This window comes from Pygocentrus nattereri, chromosome 22, assembly GCF_015220715.1.
Source record: "Pygocentrus nattereri isolate fPygNat1 chromosome 22, fPygNat1.pri, whole genome shotgun sequence".
Classification (NCBI taxonomy): Eukaryota; Metazoa; Chordata; class Actinopteri; order Characiformes; family Serrasalmidae; genus Pygocentrus; species Pygocentrus nattereri.
Genome location: NC_051232.1, coordinates 13,187,482 through 13,201,384, shown reverse-complemented (window position 1 = coordinate 13,201,384; position 13,903 = coordinate 13,187,482). Strand labels below are relative to the sequence as shown.

General features: G+C 40.3%; 1 protein-coding gene across 1 annotated transcript in view; it reads left to right on the top strand.

The window, feature by feature from the left end:
* Window positions 1–595: 595 nt before the first annotated feature.
* LOC108410676 (zinc finger protein 850-like) overlaps window positions 596–13,903 on the top strand; it is a 119,383-nt gene continuing 106,075 nt past the window's right edge. Inside the window, exons 1-3 of the mRNA XM_037533092.1 lie at window positions 596–745; window positions 2,604–3,582; window positions 5,341–5,354. Coding sequence (XP_037388989.1) covers window positions 2,772–3,582; window positions 5,341–5,354 — 825 coding nt within the window. The 5' untranslated portion in view covers window positions 596–745; window positions 2,604–2,771. The remainder of the gene's footprint in view (window positions 746–2,603; window positions 3,583–5,340; window positions 5,355–13,903) is intronic.

The following is a 13,903-nucleotide window of genomic DNA, read 5'->3' as shown; positions in this document are numbered from 1 at the left end:
ATTATATTATAGTGCTTGTCCAGCTTTGCATGGTAGCCTTTGGAAACACATGATTGAGGTTATTCTCTGTCACTTAGCCTATATTCTAAGACTTATTCAGAATCACCACCTAAAGTCAACTGAATGTAAACTGAACAGTATGCAGTCATATTATGATTTATGGTTTACCAAGAGAGTCGCTGGAGTATGTTCACCTAAAATGAGTTCATGAAGCGAGTCTTGTTACAAAAACGATAACAGGACATTAGAGGCATAATTACTCTTTTAGTACTTTTACTTTCAATACTTAAGTACATTTGAAGGCAAATACTTTAGTACTTTTACTCAAGTGGAGGTCTAGAGTGAGGACTTCTACTTTTACTGGAGTAATATGGAACCTTGGGTATCTCTACTTTAACTCAGGTACGTGATTTGTAGACTTCGTCCACCTCTGGAGATCAGAAGGGACACAACAGGTTGCAAAACATCTATTAATAGGGTGTTTTGAAATCCACTGAGGTTCATGAGCGTATGTAGGCTTTTATTTGCATTTATTTGGTCTTTTTCCTGCTCCTTTTGAGGGATGTACAGGCTAGTCCTTGTTTCCTGAAGTCTCACACCACCTTCACTCCAGTGGGTGGCAGTAACGCCCTATGTGTTTACCTGCCAACCACCATTCACACAGAGGAACTAGCCGGTGTTTGAGAGCTGTCTGATAAACACAGCTCCTCTGCTCCTCCGGGTGGCTCTTAGCTTTATATCCACTGTAAGTACACGTACGTCTGGTTTTCTGTGAAAACGACGTTGTTTCTTACCTCTGTATCGGCTTGAATTGCGCTGACTGAATGTCTGTTTTAAAAGACTGGGTTGTTAGGCAAACGCGCTAATGCTAACATGCTTATTTACTAATAGTACTCTGCGCACAGGCCATACTTTACTCATTCATAGTATATTTACACAGAGAGAGACTCACATTACTTTACATCGCTCAGATATTGGTCTGGTTCTGCTTGAAAAGGGGGTTCCTATTTCCATAATAGGATATTAATAGGATGGCTTCGTCTAGTGGGGACTGTAATATATAGAGACATAGAGTTACAGATAGGAAAAGAGCAGCATACATAGGCAAGTAGGTTACTTAAACAGACATAGACGAGATATAAAATGAAACAGTTTTAAATACGCAGAAGCTAATTGAACGATAATTAAACTAACCTGTGCATTTGAGTTCATTTAAAAGTTCATTTAAATCTCCTTACCTCATGACTGGCTAATATCTATAGTAGAAAAAGTAGATGTGAATAGTGCAGAGCTTCAACAGACGTGAATGTGGCTTCATAATGGCTCCTTGAAAAAGTCCACTTGTTGGCATTGAAATCTGCATCCATTCAATGCAACCGGATGATAAACTGTCAGTTAAGCATTACTGTTTATTCCTGTCAGACTAACTTTGACTCTTTTACACGTTATATTCTCTTTAGAACTGGATATGTTCTGCCCTCAGTACACCGGTACACTGGACAGGTGACAGAAAACTACCCAGCCAACAGGCTAATGCTACAACAATAAAAAAAAGACCTCAAGTTCAAGCCTTTTTAAATGGAGCGTTATTTAAAAACTGAGTCGTACGAAGAAAGCAAATTTAAAACAAGCATAACACTCCCAGATAACACTGAGCTTACCCCATTATCTTAACCCCAACACAGCTAGCTGCCATGGTGAAAATATGAGGAGCATTATCGAAATGCTGGATTGTTTGCCTGTTGTTTGTAGCTTAATGGATCTGTGAATAGAAGTCTGAACCTGTTCTGAGCAAAAAATGCTTTAGGTAGTGGATCCTATTTATTGTCCACATGGATTATTCACACTTATAAAGTCACTTCATTACAGCTTCTGTGTTTACATTGAGAGTAAGGAACAAGCAGAGAATCAGAATCAGAAGAAGTTTTATTGCCATTGTCAATGAACAGGATTCACAGACTAGGAATTTGCTTCGGCATGAAGGTGCAACATAAAAACAAGTAGTAAAGGGCATGCAAAATTAAGTCCACATAAATAAATACTCTATGCAAATATAAAATAGATAGAATGAATAAAAATAAAAATACAAAAGGCATGTACAACAGTACTATATACAACAGTGCACGTGGAGTAGAACAGTGCATAGAACCATAAAGCAATGACACTGTCCCTTCTAAAATCCACAAGGCATGTTTTTTTGTTTGGTTGTTTTTTTTTTTTTTTTTTGTTATTAGTTTTTATTTTGGCTCCAAAGTTTCTCTCTTTCACAGCTGTCAGATCTTTAAGTGTTGTGGCACCTAAACTCACAAACTGTCACAGAGCATCTGTAGCATCCATCTCATCCAATCCCAGTTACAGGCTCATCTGTTCTCTCCATCGTATCCATCTCATTCTTCTGAAACTTTATTTATTATTATTACTACTAAAATTATTATTAGTAGTAGTAGTAGTAATAGTAGTAGTAATAATGATGCGGATCCAAGGAGAAAAGGCTGCATCAGTGAATGAGATGCCTACTGTAACCCCTAATCAATTTGTGCTTGTAAGTTTTGTTGCATTTGACAATGAAATTTATATTTGCTCTTTTTCTTTGCCTCCTGCAGAAAGAAATGACTTCCTACTGCAAACGTTCTCCAGCCCCTAGTGTCCACTTCCACAGGAGATGGTAGAGGAAAACGTTTGAGAATCAGAAACCTTTGTGAGCAGCCAGCAGCTCTGGTACTCGGCAAACAGCAGCTGATACTCTCTACGCTAACACATCTCACAGAAAAATGCAGAAAAATACCTGCGAAGAGAGAAATCGCCAGTGTGAAGAGACTTTTATTGATCAATATAACCTCCAAAGACACCAGCGCATTTACACAGAGAAACCGCATCATTGCTCAAAGTGTAAAAAAAGTTTTAAACGAAAGACTCATCTCCGAGTGCACGAGCTCATTCACACAGGAGAGAAACCATATCAATGCTTTGAGTGTGGGAGGCATTTTAATCGAAAGAATAATCTCCAAACACACCAGCGCATTCACACAGGAGAGAAACCGTATCAGTGCTCCGAGTGTGGGAAGAGTTTTAACCGAAAGAGTAATCTCCAACTACACCAACACATTCACACAAGAGAGAAGCCGTACCGGTGTTCAGAATGTGGGAAATGCTTTACTGCACAGAGTAATCTACTCGCACACCGACGCATTCACACAGGAAAGAAGCTGCATCACTGCACAGAATGTGGGATGAGCTTTAATCAGAAGGCGCATCTCCGATCACACCAGCGCATTCACACAGGAGAGAAGCCATATCAGTGCTCAGAGTGCGGGAAATGCTTTACTGCACAGAGTAATCTCCAAGTGCATGGACGCGTTCACACTGGAGAGAAGCCATATCAATGTTTAGACTGTGGGAAGAGGTTTTCTGTACGGAGTAATCTCCATGTACACCAGCGCATTCACACAGGGGAGAGACCCTATTACTGCACAGAGTGTGGAATGAATTTCACTCTACAGAACAGTCTACAAATACACCACCGCATTCACACAGGAGAGAGACCGTACCACTGCTCGGACTGCGGAAAGAGTTTTTCACAGAGTGGTCCCCTCAAAACACACAAGTGCCTTCGCACAGGAAAGAAAGCTGGACAGGGGTAGACGGAGTCGGACATTGACAATATGCTTCATCTTCCTTAATTCCCCAAGAGCAGATGAACCAGCAAGGTCAAAAGTATTGGTGGGATCTACAAACTCTTCAAGGTTACTTTCATTCCTCAGAATGGAAAGTGGGAAGCAGTTATTAGACACGAAAGCCTACCAGTTTCTCTGGGCAGTTTTTCCAACAATAAAAACATTTCAAAATTATTCCTATGTGTTGCTAAATTTTTGTGCAACTCCTTTTTTTTGAGCCCCCAACTCTAATATTTCATCGAAAATGGTGCAGTTCTGCAGGCTTACTAATGTCAACCAGAGTAGTTTTTAATTTGTTGCTGAGACTGGGACAATACAGACTCTGCTTTTACAAATACACAGTTTATCATTTACTAGACTGTGTAGGGATGTGAGTTACACAAATATTAGTAAAACAGATTTTTTTGTTTTTATTTACAGATTTAAAATATAAGTATGTGCTATCAGTGTGAAGCCACAAGGGGCCGACAGAGGATAGTAACATTTAATGTCATGTACTAATATGTGTTACCATATTTAATGGAATAAAAATCATTACAGAAACTCATGATAATACTTTTCACATGTTTTGAGTTGATTATTTTTAAAGGAGAATTCAGTACTGGGGTTTGGCACATGTATGTGGCCTTTGTCATTCACTGTTTCAACGATACGGGCCGAGTGATGTGGAAAGACTTGGCAGCTATGTTTGAGAAAAGACAAGTTCTCAGATATGTATATACGCTATGCTACGTGCTGTCACATCCACTGTAAACGAGAATAATCGTACATAAATTCATGTACTGACCACTGAGCAACAGTATGAACATCGTCCACAACTATTCCAACAAGCCACTGAAATAAGCCTGTTTGCAAACCAAACTTGCTCCCTTTGATTAACATCAGCTCTTCGAGTTTCTTAGATCCTCTTATAGCAACACCTTTTGCCTAAATAAGTGGTCATCCAAGCCTTGAAAAATCTCAGGTCGGGGAATATATCGCTGTTGTCGGAAGAAAAGCTCGTATCTCCATTTTTTTCCTTTTTCAGTTTTTGGCATAATTTGAAAATACCTGTTGTCCTTCACATTGTGTGTAAAGTTCCTGATGAATGGACCAAAAGAAATGACCAAAAATTACTTGGAAAAAAATCTGGTTCCATTGACTTACATTAAAAGTAGGGTAGGCTTTTTCCTTCTCCTGTAAAGTTACCATTTTAGGGATACAAGGTTTTCTCCTGACAGCAGCGATTATGTAATGAATTGACTATTAAAAAAGAGTTTATATATATATATATATTTTTTTTTTCTTTCTTCAGGTCTCCATATTTGTCAATGGAGAGGGCTGATAACTTGGAAATGAGCTGAACTAATACTAGCAGCATGCAGCAAACTCTGAAGTATGTGAAAAATGTTTGTCTGTTTATTCGGCTCAGAATATTGATGTATTTATGAAGTGCCTCCAAGGATGCAGAGGAAAACTTGGAACCTATCGGGCTGCTTTCAAAGCAAGTGACAGAATAGAGGGTGACTGATTAGAAAGACAGCCAAATGGTTTGTTTTATTTTGTAGCTAGGTTCTTTAGCAACATGGCTAGCTTCCAAGGTTGATGTAAATGATTTTGGTAGCTACTCAATCGGTAAAATGTAGAATGCAGAAAATGAGACTTCCAGATCAGTTTACAGCTGTAGGATCAGTCTTTATTGTAAAATAAGTGTAAATGCTTGATTTAAGTATCTTATGCTGCAGATTTGGGGCAATAAAATTTTGCAAGTAACCTATAAGTAATAGAAAATAATCAGATACATTACTTCAATAGTAATCAGTAAATCTGACTGAGTTGCCCTTGAGAAAGACACCTAACCCCCAACTGCTCCCAGGGCGCTCCACATAGGGCTGCCTGCTGCCCCGGGCAAGTGTGCTTACTGCCCCCTAGTGTGTGTCTTCACTAGTGTGTATGTGGAGTTTCACTGGATAGATGTGTTTAGATTGTGGAGGTGAAATTTCCCCATTGTGGGACTAATAAGGGTCACTTCATTTAATTTAATGTAATTAATTATGCTTAATTCATTGCCTGAGCTTGCATCAAAATGGGTTATATTTTTTACAAACCTGGATGTGGTCATTATTTCTAGAAAACTAATGATGATCTTATGGTGATATTTTGTAGACCAGATGGAGATGAAGTTCTATCACCCAGATCTAGTGAATGACTTTGAAAAGTGACACGGTTTCGAGATGTGATTAACATAGATATGCACACTAGGAGCCTAAATACGGTCAACAGACTTGTTTTTCTCCCAACATGAGGCAACATCTGCCATGACCATGATTCTCTTTTATTATAGTACTGAATCTGATGTTCTGCATTATAACCTCATAGCAATCCCATGTGCTGGGATATGGAACCAGAGTAACAATCTACCACCTTTGAAAATCCAAAAGAAAACTGCCATTAAAGATTCTACTGCATTCCATCAAAGTTGTACTTATGCTGGAGTCAGCAGGATACGATATAAGAAAATCTAAACAATCTATTATTGTATTTATGAACTCTGTTTCCATGGAAACAAACATGAACTTTTCAACTCATAATAAATAACAAGACTGGCTGGGCTGTTATCCCAACCTGCTACTATTTTCTTTCTTGCATTGCTCTGTTATTCATTCCTTCTTTTTCTTTCACTTTCGTATTGTGTATTGTTATCTGTGTTTGCTTACATTGGAAACAGGTTCGCAATAACATGGTTGAAGCTATTTAAACATCTGCATATTTCTGCTGTTTTAGAAAGCGTTCTAAGCCATTGTTAGATGTGTCAGCGAATCAAGCACGTCAAAGAATCAAGGTACTAAATCTGAGAGGTTGACAGCAAAGTTTAGTAATACTTCAAACACAGAACCTAATGGGTAACTTGTCAGTAACAGGTGTTTCTCTTGTTCATTGTTATGACATCTACCCTGTATTGGCTGTGTGTCTGTGTGTGCTATGAGTATTATCCATTTAAAGCTTTCACTGTGTGCTGGACTATTTTAGATGGCCTCAAACTGAATGTGTGCTGGTGCACACAACTGGTGTGCTGGTGCCTATCCCAGCAGTCATCGGGCGGAAGGCAGGATTACACCCTGGACAGGTCGCCAGTCTATTGCAGGGCAGACACACAGACAGTCACTCACACACTGACACCCAGGGGCAATTTAGCACGTCCAATTGGCCTGACTGCATGTCTTTGGACTATGGGAGGAAACCGGAGAACCCGAAGGAAACCCACGCAGACACGGGGAGAACATGCAAATTCCACACAGAGAGGACCCTCTCTGACCCACACAGAGAGGACCCTGGTTACCCGGCCAGGGAATTGAACCCAGGCCCTCCTTGCTGTGAGGTGACAGTGCTACCCACCATGCCGCCCTGCAATACTTTATTACATTGTCATTTTGTCTTATATGCTAATGCTGAATGTTTCTACTGGTACATGCACACTGAGTGTTCATAAGGTCATGTGAATCGGAGACATATTTGCGTGTCCACACAGCCCTGAAAACATCAGATCTGAGATACATTAGGGCAAAAAATGAGATTTGTACCTGGTAATGTGAACTTAGCCTATCTCCAAGTTGGCCTGGGAGCAGTTCGGGGTCCCCCAGAAAGAACTGGGGGAAGTGGTGGGGGACAGGATCATCTGGGATTCTCTGCTTTCCCTACTGCATACCCTTGCTGGATAAAACAGTTGAAGAGTATGAAGAAATTCTGAAAATACGGCGCAAATGTGCATGGTAACGGATGCCCAAGCTCCACAGTTGTGCAAATAATGGGAATTTTGTTTTTCTCCCTTCTTTTGTCTGTTGCAGAACTGGGATATAAAACCCACCACAGATTGTTCAACACTAATGCTATCAAAGGTGTCTTTATAAATACTCACCAGCCATTTTATTAGGCACACCTGTTCAGTTGCTTGTTAACACACATAGCTAATCAGCCAATCACATGGCTGCAACTCGATGCATTTATCCATGTTGAGGTGGTCAAGACAACTTGCTGAAGTGCAGACCGAGCATCAGAATGGGGAAGAAAGGTGATTTAAGTGACTTTGAACATGGCATGGTTGTTGGTGCCAGACAGGCTGGTCTGAGTATTTCAGAAATTGCTGATCTACTGGTATTATCACACACAACCATCTCTAGGGTTTACAGAGAATGGTCCGAAAAAGAGGAAATATAAAGTGAGCGGCAGTTGTGTGGATGAAAATGCCTTGTTGATGTGAGAGGTCAGAGGAGAATGGGTAGACTGGTTCCAGATGATAGAAAGGCAACTCAAATAACCAACCAAAATCTCTGAGGAATGTTTCCAACACCTTGTTGAAAGTATGCCACAAAGAATTAAGGCAGTTCTGAAGGCAAAATGGGGTACAACGTTTTACTAGCGAGGTGTTCCCAAATAAAGTGGCCAGTGAGTGTACATCTTGGGGTACATTTGTTTTTAGAGTAGATTCAATGTGTAATTTTTGTTGTTAAAAATGACTTACATGGCCTAAAATTACTGATTTACTCCACCTCCCCATGTAAAACTTTACTCACATCTTCTTAGCAGTATGTACCTGCTATGTCTGGTTAATTTCTGTATATGACGATAAGAGAATATGTAGTCGCTGTGTAATTGATACACTCTTTACCCTTTACTGTTTCCACAGTATGAACCATCCAGTGCATTCAGAATTAGCCACTGGTCAACCTATTAAACAAGCCAAAACACATTACAGAACTGACACAAACGCTTGGTTTCCATGGGTTTTTCAACAGGGAGATGGTAATGGCTGGACCCAGTGCTGCATCTAGATATGTACATCTATGGGGTCAGGTGTGTAGAACAAAGAACACACACAAATGCGCAGAGCTAATGGTTGCCAGGTCTGCCATTGGGAATCTTTGATTTAAATCATTAATATAACATGTTTGGGGTCATGCAATACTGTTTGTAAATCAAACTACATTACACTGTCATAAAAAGCAGATGCCAGTACTAACTAGCCTACTGGTGTTAGCTTAAGGGCTGAGGAGACTAAACTAGTAGTTAAACCAGTACTTGTTTAAATTTCGAGCTCACTGCATATTGTGTATTAATGTGCAAAAAAGTGCAGCAACTGGAATGCCGAATTTGAAACTGAAAAGTTTCAGTCATTGACATTGACACTAGGTAGTCTTATTGAACAGTCAGGCCAAGTTTCATTCCTCTTTATAGTGATCAAACATAATCAGCCATGTCTGTTTTTGAACTTAATAAAGTCACCTCACAGCTTGACAACCCCTGTAATAGTGACAGAAGTGGATCAAAATAAATCAAACATTTACTGAAATAAAATCTACTCAACCATCCACCCAGTATGATTACAGTATCTCCGTTTAAATGGCTGTTTAGCTCAAGTTGTGTCAGACAGAAATGTTATGAAGTCGAAGTGCCATCTGTCACTCCAACACCAGTCTTTCATTGTTCTTTCAAATTTTTTATCCCCTAAATGGGTGGTGTTTGTGCATCAGTGACTGAAACTGATCCATTAGCATAGAGAAGCAGCATGCAGCTCAAAGCACCACAGAACAGTTCTGTTTATCTTCTGTGACTTCAACACCAGACATTTTGATTTGTGATCTTTGATGTGTTTTTTATGCACCAGCTTGCTGGAACCGAGTCTGTACTGTGGTGGGATGCACTGCATGCTCACAGTAGCTTAGCTTAAAACACTATAGAACAGGTTTGATTTTGGCTTTCTGTCACTGCAACACCAATCAGTTAACTTTACTATTGCTGTTATGTTTTTTATAGTCTATACTTGTGATAGCAGAACATCAATTAGTTGAATCAAACCCATACTGGGATGGTTCTTAACCAGCTATGGTAGCTTACCTAGGAGAGAGGAGCTAGCTAGCAATAGCTTAGACAGGAGGCTACAGCTTCAAACACCACAGAACAGTATTAATTTAGGCTTTCAGTAAAGCCATTGTTAATCAGAATCAACCCTGTTCTGTGGTAATCAGAGCTGACTGCATGCAGCAGCATAAGCTAATCCTAACTATTACAGGAGAACAGGTATAATCTTGATGATGACAATATCAGTATATTCATTATGGATATGCATGGAAACATCTGTTCCAGCTTATTTCATTAGCATTTTTAGAACACTTTGTAATAGTAAGTAACTCCCAAAAAGGTTTAACATGGTGATATAACAGTTCTTTTTCTCTTTTAGCAAATAGGACAGTCAGTAGTACAAAAAGGCCTCAGTGTAAACTTGTTCATGGATCTACAACAACGTTCAACGTTTTACAATAGACGATACAATCTAATATTTTACATGTTGCCATATGCAGCGCCTGGGAGCGAGGAGGCTGATGCATATGCTGAGATAAGCGAGTTTTATTTTGGGCAAATCCAGGGTCAGGGTCGGAACCGTCCAAGGTCAATGAGCCAAGACAAAGGAAACCAGAGTCAGACATAATGAATGATTCAACCATACACCAATTATTAACCAGAACGTTTCTCAATTTTCTCCCCAATTTAGTCGTGTCCAATTCCACCCACTAACTAGGTGACCCCCAGTCACCAGCACTAGAAGGATGAAGGCTAGCATGTGGTTCTTCAGAGTCATGTGAAGTAAGCTGCTAACACAACGTCATTAGACAGCTCTATGTGCTTGGAGGAGAACACAAACTGTCAGTTCTTTAACATCAGCTAACACAGTGGCGTAACTACTGGGGGGGGGGGGGGGGAATCGCTCTAGGGCTCATGGTACACGAAAGATGGATTAATTAGTACACACCACAGTCACATCTATTAAAATGTGAACAAAGATATTTATCTGGGCAGTAAGTGTTTAGCTATTTGTTTCCCAATACTAACTAGAATCAATACATATAATCAAATAAACAATCCAGAGAGTTTAGTGATGCATGCTAGTTTAACCCTTTTCGTCAATGATGTCAAATATTTACTTGCAACTTTCTATTTGTGGCGTTTGGAGTATAAACCCTGTCAGCGATGCCAAAATGTGGCAACGCGGTATACTCAATGTATGAGTTTTAAGAAGCTAATCGACTACGCCACCCTGGAATTAAGTGCCCAGGGAACACACGATAACAAAATAAGGCCCATAGGTTCGTTTTACCCATACACTGAAGACGCATATACCACAAATAGATTTAGTTTATTGGCAAATTAGAAAAAGAGAAAGAAAATAAATAAATAATAATAAATCTTCAGTACTTAGCTTTAGCAAAAGAACATACAAATAAAGAAAAATCACATATCTATCTATCTATCTATCTCAAAACAGAAAGAATTGATGGTACAGAGGCTGGAATCAGGTGGGGAAGGAGCAAGCTCAGTGATAAAGAAAAATTAAATCACACGGATCACAATTACCCAAAAGAAAAAAAACCACAAAGAGGATACAATTACACACAACAAACCATACACTACGTACTTACCCTTCACCAACAAGTCCTCCGGCCCAGTACCACAATCAGGTGCACTACCAATCAAATCAAATGAAAAGAACAAAACAAACCTAAACTCAACTCCAAATTATAAAGAAAAAAATAAATAAATAAAATACAACCACAAAGCAGCGATAAGCAGTGCTCTCAACGTGCAACTCTTACAGGAGAGGCAGGGCACACAACCAACGCCCCAGCACGCAGCACGAACAGCCAACACCAAAAACCCCAAGCCGAAGGTAGGGTAGTGCGCTCAGCCGCAGCAGCTTAGAGCAAAAAAACAAAGCTTTAATAGAAAAAGAACATTATGAAAAGAAAAGAAAAAAAATAACATGAAAACCAAATAAAAAAAAATGAAAATAAAACATCAGTAAAAACAAAACTATTGATAAAAACAAAACATCATTAGCGGAAACAAAACAGCAGAAGCCAGTACCAACTTTGCATTCCGTGTTATCCAGAACAGGGCACGAGATCAAGAAAAGCCAAGCGGCCTCTGACAAACCACACCAAGGCTCAGCCACAATGTCACACGTGGGTAACGCCGGCACTCTCACAGACAATCAGCAGGTGACGCTGGCCCTCTTACAGACACCAGTCCTGCAGAGCAGATTAGTCAGACACCGATTCAAACCATCCACCAGCTCGCAACACGAAAGTCGCGATAATGGGGAAACCAGGAAGGAACCGAACACAATCAGCAGGTGACGCTGGCCCTCTTACAGACACCAGTCCTGCAGAGCAGATTAATCAGACACCGATTCAAACTATCCACCAGCTCGCAACACGAGAGTCGCGATAACGGGGAAACCAGGAAGGAACCGAACAGCGGAAGCAAATCACCCAGTCAACGCACCCAATAATGGGAGCGCCCTCCCTTTTATGAAAAAAACCAGGGGAGACCTAATTGGCTCGCAAGTAATAGTAGGCGGAACAAAATAAACATGAATGAAAGGGCAAGAATGCTGTTACCCGCAGCATACTGCTACATATTCAATACTGGTTTTATCTAATCAACTCTTCATTCAATAAATAAATGATCTATGGACTACCTCAGAAAAAGACAGCAGTATGTGTGACCTAAGGACTGTGTATCAGAAACACTGCTCTGCAACACAGGGGCCCCACAGGGAACAGTCCTGGCCGCATTCCTCTTCACCGTCTACACTGCGGACTTCACCCACAACACCTCAACCTGTCACCTCCAGAAATTCTTTGATGACTCTGCCATTGTTGGCAACATCTCAGGCAACAATGAAAGGGAATACAGAAGTTACAAGGAATTTTGTGGACTGGTCCCAGCAGAACTGCCTCCAGATCAACACGGCTAAAACCAAAGAGCTGGTGGTGGATTTCCACAGGACTAAGTTCTCCTCACCCACTTCAGTGAACATCCAGGGAAGGGACATTGAGATTGTCAAAACCTACAAGTACCTGGGTGTTCATCTAAACAACAAACTGGACTGGTCTGACGACACACACACCCTGTATAAGAAAGGCCAGAGCAGACTCCACCTGCTGAGGAGGCTCTGGTCCTTTGGAATACAGGGTGGACTTCTCCGCTCTTTTTATGACTCTTGGTGGCATCAGCCATCTTCTATGGCATTGTCTGCTGGGGAGGTGGCATTACAGCAGCAGACAGGAAGAAACTGGACAAGCTTATCAGGAAGGCTAGTTCTGTCCTGGGCTGTGCGCTGGACCCAGTGGGGGAGGTGGCAGAGAGGAGGATGTTGGCCAAGCTTGCATCCATAATGGACAACCCCTCTCACCCACTACAGGGGGCAGTTGCAGCACTGGGCAGCTCCTTCAGTGACAGGCTTCTCCACCTGCGATGCAGAAAAGAGAGATACCGCAGCTCCTTTCTCCCCACTGCTGTTCGGCTCTACAATCAAAACCTCCCCAAGCAGAGTCAAACACTCTCTGTCATAAATACGCTATGGATTCACACCTCACTCTATCGTAGCGCACTCCATCACGAACTCACCACATAGACCTATATCTTATTCTACCTCTAATTAATGTGCAATATCTGCTGCTGATAGATTGGTACAAGTGTAATACATACGCACGTTCTGTGCAACATCTATAATCATTACTGTGCAATATCTACAATTTCTGTGCAATATCCAGTCATAACCTGCCCAGAAATGTGCAATATCCATACAACTACATGTGTAAACTAAATTTGTAGTTTCTTAATTCTATTTTTATTTCTTATATTTTTCAGCTTACAGATGCCTTGTTTATTTATTTATTTCTATCGTATATCTTATATTTTGTATGATGCACATCTTTGTCTACTTACTGCTCTTTATCTGCTTACTGTGTATTCTGCCGTAACAATTCAAATTTCCCCCAGTGGGATAATAAAAGTCTCTCATCTTATGATCTTATCTTATAAATAACTTTACTGAGAAATAGACATTGTTTTTACTGTACTTTACTGTATACATTTACATGTAACATTAAATGCTAAAGGGTGGAGTGGCATGCCTTGAGAGAATCAGCTCTCATAATAGAGAATAAACAAGCAAATTCAATTATTTTTTATATTACTTTAAAGTAATTTTCATATGTGGGAGCCATTAATCCCTTAAAATCCCAGTCTTATTATTATTCAGTAACTAAAGGGACTTTCATTTAGCTATTATTAGGTTATAGAAGTGTGTAATAAAACTTTGGGCCAGTGGGCCCTGGCTATTTAGGGTTTCTTTTTGGGGCCCATACGATCCTAGTTACACCATTGAGCCAACAGATTTCTGCATTGGC